The 16,848-nt window shown below is 44.2% G+C and overlaps 2 protein-coding genes across 4 annotated transcripts; both read left to right on the forward strand.

The window, feature by feature from the left end:
• Window positions 1–57: 57 nt before the first annotated feature.
• Window positions 58–4,250, forward strand: fktn (fukutin). Of its 2 annotated transcripts, none has more exons than XM_049018744.1 (10): window positions 58–255; window positions 476–649; window positions 749–805; window positions 1,199–1,399; window positions 1,812–2,089; window positions 2,597–2,729; window positions 2,814–2,943; window positions 3,185–3,318; window positions 3,587–3,711; window positions 3,876–4,250. In XM_049018744.1, the coding sequence occupies exons 2-10, from the start codon at window positions 548–550 to the stop codon at window positions 4,087–4,089; spliced, it is 1,374 nt and encodes a 457-aa protein (XP_048874701.1). In that variant the 5' UTR covers window positions 58–255; window positions 476–547; the 3' UTR covers window positions 4,090–4,250. The 2 variants fall into 2 exon arrangements, with proteins under 2 accessions (XP_048874701.1, XP_048874702.1); XM_049018745.1 differs by having other exon boundaries at window positions 1,202–1,399.
• Window positions 4,251–4,809: 559 nt separating this feature from the next.
• Window positions 4,810–16,367, forward strand: ift74 (intraflagellar transport 74). Of its 2 annotated transcripts, none has more exons than XM_049018736.1 (20): window positions 4,810–5,392; window positions 6,816–6,950; window positions 7,229–7,364; window positions 8,119–8,167; window positions 8,544–8,642; window positions 8,842–8,902; window positions 9,008–9,067; window positions 9,220–9,281; window positions 9,985–10,123; window positions 10,650–10,712; window positions 10,811–10,954; window positions 11,055–11,095; window positions 11,181–11,260; window positions 11,765–11,818; window positions 11,908–12,005; window positions 13,057–13,183; window positions 15,237–15,400; window positions 15,606–15,776; window positions 15,942–16,002; window positions 16,092–16,367. In XM_049018736.1, exons 2-20 carry the CDS (start codon window positions 6,831–6,833, stop codon window positions 16,205–16,207), a joined length of 1,845 nt encoding a protein of 614 aa, XP_048874693.1. In that variant the 5' UTR covers window positions 4,810–5,392; window positions 6,816–6,830; the 3' UTR covers window positions 16,208–16,367. The 2 variants fall into 2 exon arrangements, with proteins under 2 accessions (XP_048874693.1, XP_048874694.1); XM_049018737.1 differs by having other exon boundaries at window positions 5,156–5,392; window positions 15,606–15,731.
• Window positions 16,368–16,848: the final 481 nt, after the last annotated feature.

A 16,848-nucleotide genomic window follows, 5' to 3' on the forward strand; every position in this document is an offset into this window, starting at 1 on the left:
AAGTTGGTGATTTGCGCAGCGAACTGCACGGAGAATAGTACTCTGCGCAGAGGACTGCGCAAACGTTGAGAGCCGAACGTAACATGAAGTGTGACGCGAGGCTCCGAGCACGCTTTACGGCAGAATTGTGCGCATGCGCTGAATGGGATTCTGGAGTGCTATTATGAAGGGTCTATTGATACCTGGGGCTGTATAGAGGTAGTTTCAGCCATGTATCTGTACAGCGGGGCTATCGCAGTTGTTTGGCTGTCTGCGGTAAGGTCGATTTAAACTGTCTTTTTGTTCTCCAGACTAAAAACTTAAGTAAAAGCATGGTAGATAGTTCTGCAGGGTCCTCTGAGGGTGGCTACCGTAAACATGTATTATCCCTTATGCATTTTGAATACTATTCCCAAAGACAGTGGTCCCAGGCTTCCTGCTCTATGAAAGACATTTTTTTTCCACAATGTTAAAATTAAGTATATTTTCTCTACAGTGTTCGTGAACATGTTCCACGTTCGGCGTCCTGCCTCTCCCTCTGCTGCCCAGAATAAGCGAACCGACACCAATGCTTAGGCTGAACAGGACTGCGGTTCTGGCCCTGCTTGGAACCACCAGCCTCCTGTTCCTGCTTTTCCAGCTATATTACTACAGACACTATCTGTCAAAAGTGAGAGATTCACCAGACAAGCCTCTTCAGATTGAAATGCTGCTTTAATCTCATTGAACTTTCCACTAAACTGTTTTATTTGTGTGTTTTTATATTTAGCATGGGACACACACCTCCTATGACAAATCCAGCCAACTGGACAGTGGACAACACCTGGTACGATGCAGTGGGCTGTGTGTTTCACAGTAAAAAACTAACCAAAATTGAACCTTAAAACGGGACGGAGTGCTAGACAGTAGGACATCTGTTTCTGTTGTTATTCTTTCATTCTGAGGTCAGAACACAAGTAATGGCAGTGAATTGTTCTCCAGAAACTCTTATGCAGGTTTTCTGGTAGTATGGTATACCGTGGTATTTCAGGTATACCGTGGTATTTCAGGTATACTGTAGAATTTCTGAATTCTGGTGACAAAACAGTGATATAGTTTCCTGTTACCGCATGTGCAAATCGATACCGGTAAAGCGTTTAGTATCGATAAAGTGCATAGTGCATTATCAATCGTGTTCGCAGCTAACCTATTTTTTTGTCATGTTTGGTGACTCGTGCAGCAGGTAGTGAAGAAGTTCCTGGATCTGGTCTCCCGGTACGGCCTTGCTGTCTTCCTGGTTGACGCAGCCACTTTGGGCCGCTTGTCTCAGCGCCCTGTACAGCCGAGGGGAAGTCAAGCTAATGAGCATCACTGCAGCATTATCTGCTCCAGCAGGAGGTTCACCACCTTCGCCATGCTGGCAAAGTTTTGGAAGTATGATGTAAGGAATGGTGTGGTATTGAAGTCCACAATATAGCTCTTCTGTTATTGGATTTACATTTTATTTACTGAAATTTCGAAATTCTCTTTAGAAACCTTTAATTTGGTATAATAAAGTTAGTATCATGAGTAGGTACTTTGTGCTTAGCTTTGTGTGACCAACCCATTCATCTCATCACCTATCCTGGTTTTGGTTATATGACACGATGGTCTTAGTTGGCTTTTTTCCAGGTCAAGTGATTAATTCAATTTATTATGTATTTGACTTCCATAAGGAGTGTATATAGCAGCCTTAGTATGTTGACAGGAGGAATTTTACTGAAGAGCTCCTGTCTTCTGCCCTATAGCAACTCCTCCTTTATCTGTGTCACACTATGGTGCAGACACTTCAGAAAGGTTTTGATCCATTACAGGCCAGTCTTGCGAAGACAGCATCTGAACTTGGGTTGGAGCTACTTGAAATTCAAGGCAAAGACCCTCGGCTTGTGGGCCTGGACGACCTCTCCAGCACTGAGATTCCCCTGCACCTCCTCTTCCGCTCTGGCCAACACCTAGTCCACCTTGTGGTCTTCTACGAGCGCAGCGGCAATTATCTGTGGCACGGCACACTGCGGCTGAAACCCGGCATGGACAGGGAGTTCGCGCCGTTCCGGAGGCTTGACTTCGGCCGCCAGGCCGGAGCATTTGACAGGTGAGCCGACGCTGGATTCCTGAGAAGGGAGGTCGGGTTCGCCAGAGGAATGTGAAATGTGATTTCATACTGGGTGGGCCAGTGTTCAAGATACATGTGGTTTACCCCTGTGATTCCATATATACTCTACACACGGCTGGGGCTTCTTTTCTACTCTTTAAATACTCCAATGGTGCCATCTATACTCTACATGCTTTTGAGACTAATTCTCTACTCTTTAAATATTCCTGTGGTGCCATTTACAGTCTACATGCTGTTGGGGCTTCTTCTGTAATCTTTAAATACTCATGTGATGCCATCTCTACTCTGATGCTGTTGGGATGTCCTCTGTACTCTTTAAATACGCCTTTGGTGCCATCTGTACTCTACATGCCGTTGGGGCTTCTTCTGTAATCATTACTTACTTACTTGCCCTTAAAAGCCCTTAACCTCAGGCCAGGAGGGGCAGGAGGAGTAGAAGGCACTGTTCATTTGCCTAGAGTGATTGTAAACCTTGCTTTCTGTCAGACCTGAGCTGGTCCTGAGCTCTCTAGATGGCCTGGATGTGTGGATCCCCAAAAACGTCTCGCGCTTTCTCATTGAGCACAGCCAATCACGCTTCCTGGAGTGCAGATACAAGGATGCCCGGGCCTTCTACCAGGTCTGTGTTGTTCATGTCCTGACGGTTAATTCTTGTGAAGCCTTCCTATGTAGATATGGGACTTTTCTCCCATATGCTTCTCAGCTGTACCCTGATGACACCTCCCCAGAGTCCATGGAGTTCAGGATGAAGGCCAAAGCTCTACTCCACCTGGCAGCACAGGTCCTAACCGGCCTCGGAGTTCCCTTCTGGCTGAGCAGTGGCACATGTCTGGGTGAGGGAAGGCCCTTTGATTTCGCAGTTTCACTGCTTTGAAACTGTTCTTTAGTACTATTCTTTAATAGAACAGTAATGTGTTTGTACTTCAAATACCTGAATTTGAAGAGTTAAGTCGGGGGATGGTGTGGTGTAGTCTGTGTATATTTGGTTAGCTTCTTTTATTCTTGTGATATGTCAAATCGAGTTTGAGTTGGTCTTTAACACACCTGAGGCAGACTGCATCCCAATTCTCCTAGGCTGGTTTCGTCAGTGCAATGTGATACCTTACAGCAAGGATGTTGATCTGGGTGTCTGGATTAAGGACTACAAGCCAGAAATCATTCAGGCCTTTCAGACCTCTGGCCTGCCTCTCAAGCACAAGTTTGGAAAGGTACGTCTGAAAAGTCACATAGAATCTGTAAAAGTACGTAAGAGGTTTAAAATTTTTATTGATACCTATATTTGCACAACCAGTTACCTTGTCACAATGTTTCAGCCAAGCAGTGAATATTTACAGGACCTGTCACAGAGGTTAAATACATCGTTTTGCTTTCTTGTAATTTGGTATTATAATAAAGATGGTCAGGGGTAAAGGTACAAACAATGGATAATCCACCTTGCGTTATGGTCCCAGAATCATATCACGGTACTCTCCACAGGTAGAGGACAGTCTGGAGCTCTCTTTCCAGGGGCAGGACGTCAAGCTGGACATCTTCTTCTTCTATGAAGAAGGTGACATTGTGTGGAACGGCGGCACGCAGGCCAAGAGCGGCAAGAAGTTCAAGTGCGTATCTCAGTTTGTGTACACTTACACTTCCTGCTTCTGCGTTTCAGATCTGCCGATTGTGACCTTTCTGTTAATAATGCCACCGTTTCCGATTATCATTACTAATATTAATTTTGCTTTAGAGTCTCCTCGCTGTTCAGTAACCTAGGCTTTGTCCACAGGTATGTTTTCCCGAGGTTCAGCCTGTGCTGGACAGAGCTCCTGCAGCTCAGAGTACGGGTCCCCTGTGAGACACTGGACTATGTGGAGGCCAACTATGGCCCCAACTGGAAGATCCCAGTCAAAACATGGGACTGGAAGAGCTCACCAGCTAATGTGCAGGAAAATGGGGTGTGGCCAGTGAGGGAGTGGAATGAGGTCATCCAGGTGTACTGAGTGTCACGGTGTTCAGTAGTGTGCTGTAAGTAAGGTCATGTGGTGTTTCTCTTTTCAGTAAGTTAAGTACCCCACACTCAGTTTAAAGTTGTCGGTGTTGAGTTTCTTGTGTACATGAATGTATTTTTGTTTAGGTCTCAGATTAAAAAAGGGATTCCAGAGTGCTGTGTGCTGCTTTTTCTGAGTGTTGCAGGCCTACTGACTATTGGAATGTGTGTCCCCCCTCAGCCCACTGTTTGCGTTACATCCATGCTTACAGCTACGCTACCAAACCCCTTTTCATCCACTGCAGCCTAAAGCAAAAGAACAATGGCATTAATGGAAATTCAGTATGTAATGATTAGCTTTTAGGCAGCTTTTCCCAGGAAATGGTATTTTTAATATTCTTACATACTGAAGTAGCTTAAATGTATTTCATGTTTTTATACAAATAAGTGTGAGCTGCCCTTTTTGACAGAAGGCAAGTAGAATATAGTGGGACCTCAAGCTAGGAATGAACAGCTTTAGCAGAAATCCTACTGAGAAATTGGTAGCAGGACCTCCTGTGCATGTATATCTGGATTCTTAGAACTGTTAATCCATGCACAGCGAAACAGATCAGTCATAAGATGTATTTTGTCTCCTATAGGCCTCTCAGTTGAAAATATGGAGACGAGGAGGTTTCACGGGTCTACAGCTGCCGGAATAATGTCAAGGAGGTCATTGTTAAATTGCATTTATTCTGCTTTTTCATTATTAACCTCGTCTTTCCCATGGGTTCACACATGCCCAAAGTACTTGGATCTGTAGTCCTGCTTTAGGTTCTATGAGTTACAGTTAAATTTCAGTACTACAACAGTAAAACATAACTGGATACACCAGTAGAGGTGAGCCCTTCTCATATGGAACCAACAGTAAGCAGTTCAATGTTGTGTGTGACTGCACAACAGTTATTGACTGCAGTTATTGTAAATACAAAGCTTATCGTAGCATATCAATTCAACACACACCTCTTATAATGGCTTGTCACAATAGTAAAATCTACAAAACAGCCTCACTTCCACTGCATGCCAGTAGGTATTTGCTGGGTGCATTTCAATTCTTTCCGATGGAAGTTTTGAAAAAGAGAGACTCCCTGCAAAGCCAAGCTGGCTGCGGAGGCGGGGATTTCGTTCCCTCTGCTCATTGGACGCTGTGATGAAGCGCCCCTTCGCTGTGCGGAAGGCTGCGAGGGAAGTCTCGCGATAAGTGCCGCTTCAGGTTGCCAAGCGACAGTAAGAGAAGTTTACGGAGAAAAAGCAACTAAAAGCATCGCACTATTCGGGTAAAGATGATGCTGGTTAGCTGTAACTAGATGTATATAACTGCACTGATTTGATTACTTTAATTATATCCCTATGTATATTTATGTATTTGGACAGTTCTTGTTTTGTGGGGCAGTCTATGTAGGTTCCAGAAAGCGAGAGGAAGGAGACGGAGAAAAACAAACTAGTTAATGTCACAATAGACCGTATTTACCTGGTGCTTGTCATCTTATTTTGCCGTGGTGAATAAATGGGAAAGTTGACCACGTGAAGAGATTTGGATTAAATCTCGAAATACGGTATTAATGATGAGATGTTTCCACGGACCGTTAACTAACGTAACTAGTTACCTAATCCGTCTTTGTCTGTATGTTCATGGCCTACTGCCTAAAAACTGTAATAATTCTGTAAGCTGTTTGTTTTCTAATGTTGTTTATCTACATGAATGTACCTTTACCTTAACTTTAAATCTTACGCACCAGGAGCGTTTCGAGAGTTCCGTGAAAGTGGCGGGGCCGAAGCTTTACTAGGGGGTCCGGATTTAATGAAAATAAATGAGAGCACACGCTTAAAAATAAATAGTGTACAGTGTACATTTATTTTAAGACGGTGTCTGTAGCCCCCCCCCAACCGCCCTCCACCAAACAGCCCTAGCAATGCCCCTGCTATGCACTGTTGAGTCACTGGTTTATAGCAGAATGCTAGTGACAGCCATTTAACAAATACATCAGGAAAAACTGAGCATTGTAACCAAAAGCTATAAAATTTACAGACAATTTTCATTGTTCCATCTTGCCGCCATTTGCCTTGATAAATGGTTCACAAACGAGAGGCATTCATTTTCAGCAGGAAATCACCTGACATATTCCCAGCTCTTCTGCCTTTCAGGTTCTTTGCTTTGACTCTCTTGTGCTGCTCATCCCATGGGTGTTCTTTGGGATTAAGCTTTGGAGACCCAGCAGGCCAGTTCATTAGTTTGAGACGTCCTTCTCTTATCTTTTTTGTTAAATAGTTTTGCCACAATTTTTGGGATGTCTAATGGGTCTCTCTCATTCTGAAGAATGAATAATCACCCATTTGACTATAATCCTGATGGAATGTAATGTATTTAAAGTAGGCTGTGATAGCTATGGATTTGATAAAGCTTACCACATTGACAGGACCCAAATATTTCAAATTTTGACTCATTATCTCATATGTTTGACTTCAATTCCTGTTAATGGACAAGCGTAAACAGTATAAAACATAAATCATTCAGATTTTAAGCATGTGTAGTGAACCTTTTGACCAGCGCTTCGCATTTTCTATATCCGAGGAAATTATGAGAATATGAACTACTGCAGAGAATATATTATTTAAATAGAATAACGATTATAACCAAAGTATGTAATGAAGCATTTTGTCCTCACAATTCTGTCCTCTACCTGCTTTTTATGTTTTAAGTTTTCCACCAAAGTAATGGCAAGCCAGCGGCCACTATCTGGGAAGTTTAAAATCCGTGGTACTTTTCCGGCTGGGACCGGGAGACCCCCTACTGCCATCAGGCCTCCGCCAACTGCAGCCCGGATTGGCACTGGGGTGCGTTTATTATTTTCTGACATAATTACATGCCACAATTTAACAATTAAATTTCAGCTTTAAAGTATAATGTGCAGTGTGTTTTTGTGTAGGTCTTAAATCAGTCCCTGCAGCCATCAATCCTGGCAGGGCTGCTGTTGATAACATGGGGCTTTACCTGCCTGCGTTTAATGTGGCTGTTGGTATGACAGGAAAACAGGGAACAGTGAGGTTTCACTCACGCGTGTATAGCTCTGAAATCCGGCTTCATTAACAACGAAAAAACCTTTTGTGTGCAGATGGTTCCTGGGACTGGGCGTCCGGGGACCAGAGGAGGACCTATACCCTCCCCGGGGGTCCTGTCTGCTCAGATAAAAGTGACTGAGCGACCTGTCACTCAGCAGGGTCTGACTGGCATGAAGACCGGGATGAAGGGTAAACGCCTGGTTATTAGATTCGAGAGTGTCGAGGGTTAGGGTTCAGGATAGTTATTATATTAATCAGTGTGGGTGTTTTGAGCAGATATTGGATTAGAAAATGAGGATGGGGGTATGGTTAGTTATTAGATTAGACAGTGTTGGGGGTAAGGGTTGGTTATTAGAGGGGCATCAGAGAGACTGTGTGCAGCTCAGTGGGCTAAGTGTCTGTGCCTGTGATTAGAAGGTTGCCAGTTTGAGCCTGGGTTCGGCACATCCGCGAGTCCCTTAACCCCCAGCTCCCTGGGCGTTGCTATAGGTGGCTGTCATTTGCAGCTCTCTCCTACGGAGAGCACATTAGAGGAGGTGTAAGGAGACCTTCCCCATGGGGAATAATAATAAAGTATATAATAATAATAATAATAATAATAAAGTACATTATTATTATTAGAGAGTGTGTGGGGGTAAAGGTTAGTTATTTGATTAGAGAGCATGGGAGGGACTTGCATACTCTCTAATCCAAATGTTTCCCAACCCAGGACTCGGGGAACCACGTTTTTGCTCCCTCCCAGCTCCCAGCCAATCAGGAACACCGAATACCTGGTACAGGTGCGCGGGGAGCTGAGAGGAAGCAAAAAAGTGGTTGCCTGAGGACTGGATTGGGAAACACTGCTCTAATCAACAGAAACAGCCCTAAAGATATTGGGTAGCTTTCGCGAAGTTGTTTTGGTGCCTGCCTGAATGTTACAGTGGACAGTTTCTTTGTTTTTTAGGACCTCAGAGACAAATCCTAGACAAATCATATTACCTCGGATTGCTCAGGTAACTTTTCGTCACAAGGTGTTTATCCTTTAGTAATGGTGGTTGGTTTGTTTACTGTCACTCACATTTACTTCTCGTTGGTTATAAGATTAACTTGCTAAAGGTGCATATAAGCTCTAGTACTAGTATGGATTTTGGATGTCGATTTTAATAAATTCATAAAGTCTCATGGTAGCCATGTCTCTGCTGATGAGCTATATTCAGTTGTATGTTTTAAATAATATAGATCCACATTTGTTACATGTTTTGACCTATTAAGCACAGATCACTGCCAGTTCCTCACGTTTACATTGATGTGCCTTGGTGAGTTATTATCCTCCTGTCATGGGGCAAGAGGAACAGATTTAATGTATGCTGTTTGTCTTTATCATAACAGGAGTAAAATAAGTGAACTTACTACAGAGTCCTGCAAACTGCAAAAGGAAATTGATGCATTTAATCAGGAGAACTCTGTCTACTTGTCCTATGAAAAAAGGTAGATGCATCAATTTAAGCGAACAGTTGCTGTTGACTTTTAATTAATTGTGACTCATTTCTAACATAAATTTTAAGGAAGCTGCATTTTGAGCTGTATTTTCAGGTATTTAGTTGCATCACGTATCACAAGCTGTTCGTTCCTGAGAACGTTGCCTTCATAAAGAAAGATTTTAATATTTAGCTTATAATCATTTTAGAGCTGAAGGACTTGCTGGTGAAATACAAGATCTTCAGGGAGAGCTGGCAGATTACAACATGGTATTTCAATCAGTAAATGATCGTGCATAGCCACTGATTCCAGATACTGTGATGTCATTGGCCACGGCCCACTTGCGTCTTACCACGTTTCTCATTGGATTTCAGCTTGTGGACAAACTGAACACTAACACTGAGATGGAGGAAATAACGAATGATTTTAACACGGTGGGTTTACTTCTTTTCCTCTAAGCTCTCGTAAATGTGTTTGGTTGCACTTGGACAAATATCAGTAGCATTGAAATAGGGGAAGTAAAGACTGACTTTTTTCCTTTAATTACATGCATAACTATAACATTAATTTGTAACTTTCATTGCAGCTCAAAGCAGAGAATGACAAAGAGGCCCAGAGCATGGATATTATTTTCACAGAGAGACGCGGGTCAGTGTTATGAATATAGTAGTATAGAATATATATGCTTTGTGTCAGATCGTGTACAACATGAAAGCTGCCTCCCTTTAAGATTACATCAGCTTCTACCACTGCAGGTTATGGTTCAGCACAGACCACTAGGTAGCAGCAGAAGTGTATCAGCATCAGTTCTGTAATAACCACCCATCCACACATCCATCCTTCATGCACCCATCTGTCCATGCACCCACCCAAACACGGACCCATGCTTCCATCACTCGCACATCTTCTCCATTAGGGCTGCTCCATCATTCATAATTCATAATCACAATTATTTCGGTCGATACTGATACTGTGATTATTTAACACGTTTACGGATTTCGGAAATATCATACATTTATTGAAAAAAAAAAGTCTTTATGACGGAGGATTTCCTTGAACTCTAAATATAATTCCACTGAGAGACAAATAAAATGGGACTGGAAAGTGGTGCGCGGAGGTGTATAAGGACAGACAAAACGGGAGCATCACTGCGAGACAAAATGTGGCACAATAATCATTTTATCCCAATTATTTTCTTTTGATAGTCATTGGAAGCCAAAATCCTAACTGAAACTGAAATTTGATTAATAGCCCAGCCCTGTTCTCCATGATACTCCCTTTGTGCTTTAACATCAGTCAGACCGTATCACTGGTGGCTAAAGAGATTCTGCATGCTCACCTTCCCTTTCAGTAAAGAGGAGATGATCCGAACAGTGGAGGAGGAAATCAATAAGGAGAAACAGACAGCAGACAGCATCGTGAAGAAGATGCTTCCTGGTGACCAGGACAAGTATGCTGGCATGAGAGCAGCCAATGAGGAGCTTCTTCAGGTGTGACCTTCTGCTTCTGCTAATATCTGAGCTCCTAAGAACTTAAAATGGGGGAGCCAGGACATCTGGTCAGTAAGTTAGCAGCAGAAATTAGCCGCTCATTTCTGACATGTACGACTCCCTGCCTAAACCTACACTGAGGCTGAAGCATATGGAGAAATCTTCCCGTTAATTTGTATCTTGCTGATGACGCTGATAGTAATGTGATCATTGTAGTTCTTCTCACAATTCTTGCTGTACTAAGGCTACCATTTTATGCTTCTCTGGTGTAACAAATGTCCTGTAAAAATAGGTCACAGCAGAACAGATCATGGTCAGATTAAATATGGTTTACAAAGTAATTTGGTTAATTGGAAAAAGCAATTTTACCTGAAGGTTAGTTATAGTTGGAGTTGTCTGAGTTTTTGTCACTGCCACAGACTAATGTGAATTGGTTCACCTGACAGAAGAAGGATATTAACATCTTCAATGTAACCAGAAACTGACCATCTCAGCTGATGTCCACTCTGGCTTGTTCTCTTTGGAGGTGTTGGACAGTCACCAGCAGGAGCTCGATGCGCTGATCACTCAGAAGGAAGCACTGGAAGCAGTGAGCGCAGAACTTTTCATCTTCACGTATGGGCTGCTGAGGTCAGGCTGTCCCGCTACACAGCACAGCACTAAGCGGTGCGCACTGCCATTCCGCAGGAGATCGCTCACTCGCAGGTGAAGCAGGAGGCCGTGTTACTGCACGAGAAGCTGCAGCAGCTGGAGCATCGCAGGGACGCCATGATTTCTGAAGACAAGAGCCTGGGTTCCCCACAGGAGGAGCGGGAGCGGCTGCTCAGACAGGCAGGCCAGCCCCTACTGCCGATCCCAAGAGTGTGGTCTGTTTGGGTGACCCACAGAGGGTTCGCTGTTCACATTCTCACTGTCTCTGATCTGTTATTAGGTCAAAGAGGACAATCAGGAGATGGCAAGCATGGATCGACAGTAAGAGCCAGTTGTTACTACTGAGAGGACATGCGTCTCATGTCGATGATGTGGAGTGATCGCAGGCTTCGCTTTTGGAATGCAGGTTGACTGAAATGCGAGAGAAGATCAGCCAGATCAGTGAGGAGATGCAGCACCTGCACGATGACATGGAGGAGCACCAAGGTACTGGAAGGGGTGTGGGGAAAGAAAGCAGCCAGCAGCAGGGGACCCAGAGTGGGAGGGCAGGTCTCGAAATGTTCAGGGGCGGGTCCCAAAGTCCTGAAGGGTCAGGTCCCGAAGTCCTGAACGGCGGCTCCATGACTGTGCTGTAGTAACATCCTCTGGGAGTATTTCTGTTCTCTATACATTGTGTCCCCTTTTCTTCATACTTTGATGTTAACACACTGGGGTCTACTCAGAATTCAGGAGATTTAATCCTACTAGTATATATGAATAGTGGAATAAGTATTTAGTTTGCCATTCAAGTTCTCTCCTCTTTTCCACATTAACATTAATGATTTGCGGAAGTTTTTTATAATAAATGAAAGACTATAGAGAACAAATGTATTTATTCAGATGGTATTATCTCTGAATTTCTTACATATACGGATGCTAGTTCTGCATTGTTTTGGCTGTTTTAAGCCGGATTTAAATGATAAATTCATACTGTTTTACTTGTCTTGGTAGGAGAACGCAAGCAGAAGTACGAGGAGCTGAGAAAAAGGGAGGAAAACATGGACAGTGAGTAGAAAGTCAGGCCCTCGCAGGCCCCCACACCACGCCATCTTCTGGACAGGTGCTGATGGGCATGTCCTGTGTCGCTGGCACAGATTTCCTGGAAACCTTTGAGGAGACCAAAGCTCAGGAGGTGCAGCGCAGCATGCAAGTACAGGCTGAGATCGTGGCATTGCTGGAACACTCAAGCAGGGTAAGGGCTTCGGGGACACTGCTGGCCCTAGGATGGCCTGGATAAGACCAACACATCAGTCACGAGTGCAGATGAACCAGCGGGGACTGTATCCCATACATCCCATACACCCATGTATCCCATACATCCCATACACCCATGTATCCCATACATCCCATACACCAACTGGTTGACTGACAGGTTAATGCTGAAGACATTACTAGTCGATCGTGACAATCAGACAAAATCTCAGTAGCTCCCCAGATTATTTTCTCTCACTGTAAAAAAGGTTGGTAACCACTGCCATATATCATCCTCACATTACCTCTTGCTAGAAGGAATTTTACTTCTACTACTTTTTAATATTGAATATTATAAATCTGATCGACAGCTATCTGGTAATCATATACTTCAGTCTGAAATAAATTATGCAATGCCCTATGGAGACGCAGTGTGACACTTGTCTGTCCACAGTCCAGTCCTAGGGCTTCTGCAGTCATTACTGCTAGCCATTAGTCACCTGCCTTGGCCTGCTAGGCTTCTTCTGTTTCAAAGCCAAGCACAGCAGTTTGACTTCGTAAGGGATACTTTGTTCTCATGTGTTTTCCCTCATCATTATTGTTTATGTGGCCGTTTGAAAGTGACCGTATTCAAGAAATGCCTCAAGACCCATTTGTCCCATGACTTCCTCTACTGCCTCTTTATGTGTTTTGAATGTTCTTGTGTTGTACTGTTGCCTGCTCTTGTGTCGCACTGCTCTTATGTTGTACTGGCCATTGGAAGTTTTATTAGGTTCTTACTTTATTAATTATTGTTGTGTAGCTCCTGCTCCAATACTGCTTACGCTTGTTCCTGGGCAGTCATAAGCCACTTATGCCTAATCAAATGTTTGCAGTATGCTGTTAGCCTGGCTTGTATGCCACTTTGGATACACGAGTGTGATGGGGCTCAGTGATCAGCCTTCCTGGTGAGGAGAGAAGCGAGGAATGGGGTCATTTTTTGTCAAAGGTAAAAACTGTAAATGAAAGCACTTAAAAACCGAGCATGAAAGTGTTTGTTTCTATTCTTACAGAACATCAACCACATGAAGCAAATTTCCTCTGTCACGGCCACTGAACTGAAGTCTATGCAGGAGGATCTTAGCTTCAAAGAGACTGAGATGCACAAGTCACAGAATACGGCCAAAGGGCTGTCTTCAGGTGAGTCCCCCAGTTAACAAGATCAAGGGGCTCTGTTAAGCTAGGAGGAGGTAAGCAGCATACACTGATTACAGCGCATCAGCGATACGGCCCCTGGTTAACAGGATCAAAGGGCCTTATTCAGACAGGTCCCCTGGTTAACAGGATCAAAGGGCTGTATTGCGCCATGTGGGTTACTGGATTAACACATCTGGTTAGTAAGTGAGCTCAGAGTAAGCTGGTCCAGATTCTGTTTCCAGTTGCATTCCATTTCTGTGTTGACTTCAGTCTATCCTGTAACATGATCACTAGTGGAAACATACTTGTGTTCCTATACTTGACAAAGCAGGTCATGTATGTCAAAAATAAGAAAATAGTAGAAATTTCTAGAGACTGTGCTAGAAAAGCCCACAGACAAATGTGACAAATACTGTGCTTTTGTAGGATTTATTCATGGGCTCATAATGTTATGTTGTTTTAGGGTTAATCGCGATGTTCTGACCTGAGATGGTACCAGCCCCATTTATTGCACAGGAAGGATGGGCTGGGTGGTAGACAGCCCATCTTATGCAAGTGTATTGTCACCAGGAGAATATGAGATTTAGCGGTCATCAGCAGTAATACAGGAAGGAAGGGATAGTCTCTAATAAGGACTGCAGCAGTCGAGTATGACACAAGGTGGCAGCATATTGGATTATTTCTTTTTCTTTTTTGAGATGTTACGTGAACTGCTTGTTTTGGCGTTACACTTTCTCTTCTGTCTTGTTATATCATGCCTATAATTTATTATGAGCTGGTCTTTGCAGGCAGGCTTGGGTACTGGCTGTTCGCCAGCCCTGGCCATACTTGGAAATAAACCATAATTAAGTTTAATTGTTCAAATTTGGCTGCGTAATGCAGCAGCAACTGGGTGGAGAAAGTGCCCAGGGTGGCCTGACGCCATGCTAAGCAGTCTTTTATTTATATTCATATTTACGTTTATTTCTGTCCTAAGCAGCTTAGTCTAACAGGGCTTCTGGCAGAGCTGACCACCTTGTGTTTCACTGCAGATTATAGGCTGACTGTATACCTTGCATCTGACAGATAGAACCTTCGAATCCTTCTGCTTAACAGAAGGGACTGTAATACCCATGTTACAAAGGCCTACTGTGCTAGACTGCTGTGTGATACCTGTACAAAGAATACTGTTCCCCAGTAATTTCCTCAGTCGCCTCTGTATTTCTTAAGTAATCATTGCTGTTGTCGGTTTCCTTCCTTTCTGTTCAACATTTTCACAGTAATGTTTTCTTATCTCATCCACTGAAAAACCACAGGAGCATTTCCTTGAGACAGCTATAAGCTAGAAAGCCATTGTTATCTCTCTGTGCTTTTAGCGTTGTGCTGAAAGTGAGTTTCACTACTCCTGCTTACTTTAAGGGCAGTAATCATGAAAAAGGATGAGTATCAGACAGAGTATCTGATTGGTCAATGACAGAGTACTTGGCTTTCATATCAGACAGAGCATCTGATTGGTTGGTGTCCACAAGCATGCTCAGACGGGACGTGAAAGCCGGGTTGTAAGTGAAAATGACCGGATTTCAGAGAAGAGCTGATGGAGCACTTTGTGTGTTCTGCTGCTGTGTACTCAGCTCTCTACACTCTTGCCCAGAGCTGCTCCTATCGGGAGGAATCAGCCCACTTCCCTTTCCTGTCCCCTGATCTCCGTAGCAACAGTACCGCTCGACACCCAATCCCATTTCGCGTGACTGTCAGTACTGGTACACATTATCACTGTGCACCTGATGTCTGCACTCAAACTCTGACATAATTGTTTCTTTTTTATTTTTATCTATACTGACTCAAGTGGCAGGGTTACATAGAGAGCTGAAGCTCGACACCTTTCATGCGTGCGAGGTTCACTTTTCTCTTTGCTCATTTAAAATCTGTGTCTTAATGCTCCTTAATCCTTAAGTAAAAACTGCTTGAGAATATACATGAATTGTTTTGGGGGGCTTTCTGCTGTCTTTCTGCTGTGGCTCGTATAAGACCACACGCTGATTTGACGGAGGGCCGTGTGTGGTGGGGGTGTCACCAGAGAGCCGACGCCTGCAGCAAGACTTGCAGAAGGTGGAACAACTCGAGAGCAAAATTAGCACGGAGCTGAGCAGCCTGAAGGAGCAGATCCAGCGGATGACCGAAGACCTCCAGACCTACAGCAACCTGGAGGCCCTAAAGACAGCCGGAGGGGAGAAGAAAAAGGTAGCAGGGTCATCTTAGCAGTGTGTGTGTGTGCAGTGTGTGTGTGTGTGCGCAGTGCATGTGTGTACAGGGAGATGAGCAGGGCCGTGGTGCAGCACAGAGGCAGGTCCCTGAAAAGCAATGCCTGAGAGCATGTTCCCCTTTCATAACTGGCTCTCTATGGCCCCGCTTTCAGAATAACGAGACAGATTTCTCCTCCATTTAGAGGCTGCAGGAGGAGAGGATGCTCCTCACTCAGAGGAGGGAAGCCTTTAAGAAGGTTGTGCAGAAGATGAATGGAGAATTAGAAGCACTGAAGGCTCGGCTGCTGGACAACGAGACGCACGCCCAGGTCGGTTTGTGGGAGGCGCTGCTGAGCGTCCTGGGATTTGGCCAGGTCAGATTTCTGTGAAGTGGCTGAGGGAATGCAACTAATCCTGCGGGAGTGTCTTTTTAACGGGGTTTCTACACAGCAAGGAAAGTGTGGAATTTTGAAATAGAAAGTGAGTAAGGAACCATGTTTTAAACAAGGCACTTGGTTAACTTTTCCCCATGTTTTCAGCTTACCAACTTAGAGAGGAAATGGCAGCATCACGAACAGAACAACTTTGTCATGAAGGAATGTATCCTTTCTCCATTCTGCACTCCGTGCACTTGCTGCCTGTCCTTTTGCCTCCGCATCACAGCACGTTTCCTTAAGCATTTTGCTCAGTTATTGCTTCCAAGGGAATGGAGAGTGACTATCGGCCCATTGTGAGGAGCGTGACCAAACAGCTGAGTGAACACAATCAAGCGCTCATCGACGCACTTCAGGGAAACAGGGGCTGAGGGCGCTCTGCTGTGGGAGTGGGCTTTGCAGGAGCCCCACCTTGATGGAGGGAGGGGGGAGGATGCACTACAGCTTTCAGATACTGTGACAAACACAGGATATTTTATTTTTGTAGTTCTCGAACTGTATATCAACAAATAAAAAGGAACTAAGACGTCATCATGAGCACTGAAGTAGTTTTTAATGCTTTGGATATAAATGGGACAGATTTCCCACCCCCTCACTTAGGGCCTGGCTTTGTAACACAGCACTAATGTACGGTGCTCATTTGCTGAGTCTCTGTGCTCCGATGCCCAGTTTGCTACCTACCCCAACGTTCCCAGCCACACAATTGTAGGATAGGTTACAGCAGGAGTTAACAGCAGACAGGAACTTAGCTGTTTGATAACACTATTGTTTTAACCATATTAGTTTCCGCCAAGAACCAAACTATCAGTCAGGCACCTCCACCTTCCTCCGGCTAAAGCAAACATACATCCCCAGACCAGGGTAATTCATTGCTGTCGTTTGGGTTTGTGTCCAAACCTAATAAAGCTGTGGTCTAGCTAAAGGGAACACTGAAGTAAGGCTATTTTATGGCGTGCGCAGCCCATGCTGTCGTGGGACATACCAACTTCAGCTCCCAGAATGGGCTTCTTTG

This window comes from Brienomyrus brachyistius, chromosome 7 (genome assembly GCF_023856365.1).
Source record: "Brienomyrus brachyistius isolate T26 chromosome 7, BBRACH_0.4, whole genome shotgun sequence".
Lineage (NCBI taxonomy): Eukaryota > Metazoa > Chordata > Actinopteri > Osteoglossiformes > Mormyridae > Brienomyrus > Brienomyrus brachyistius.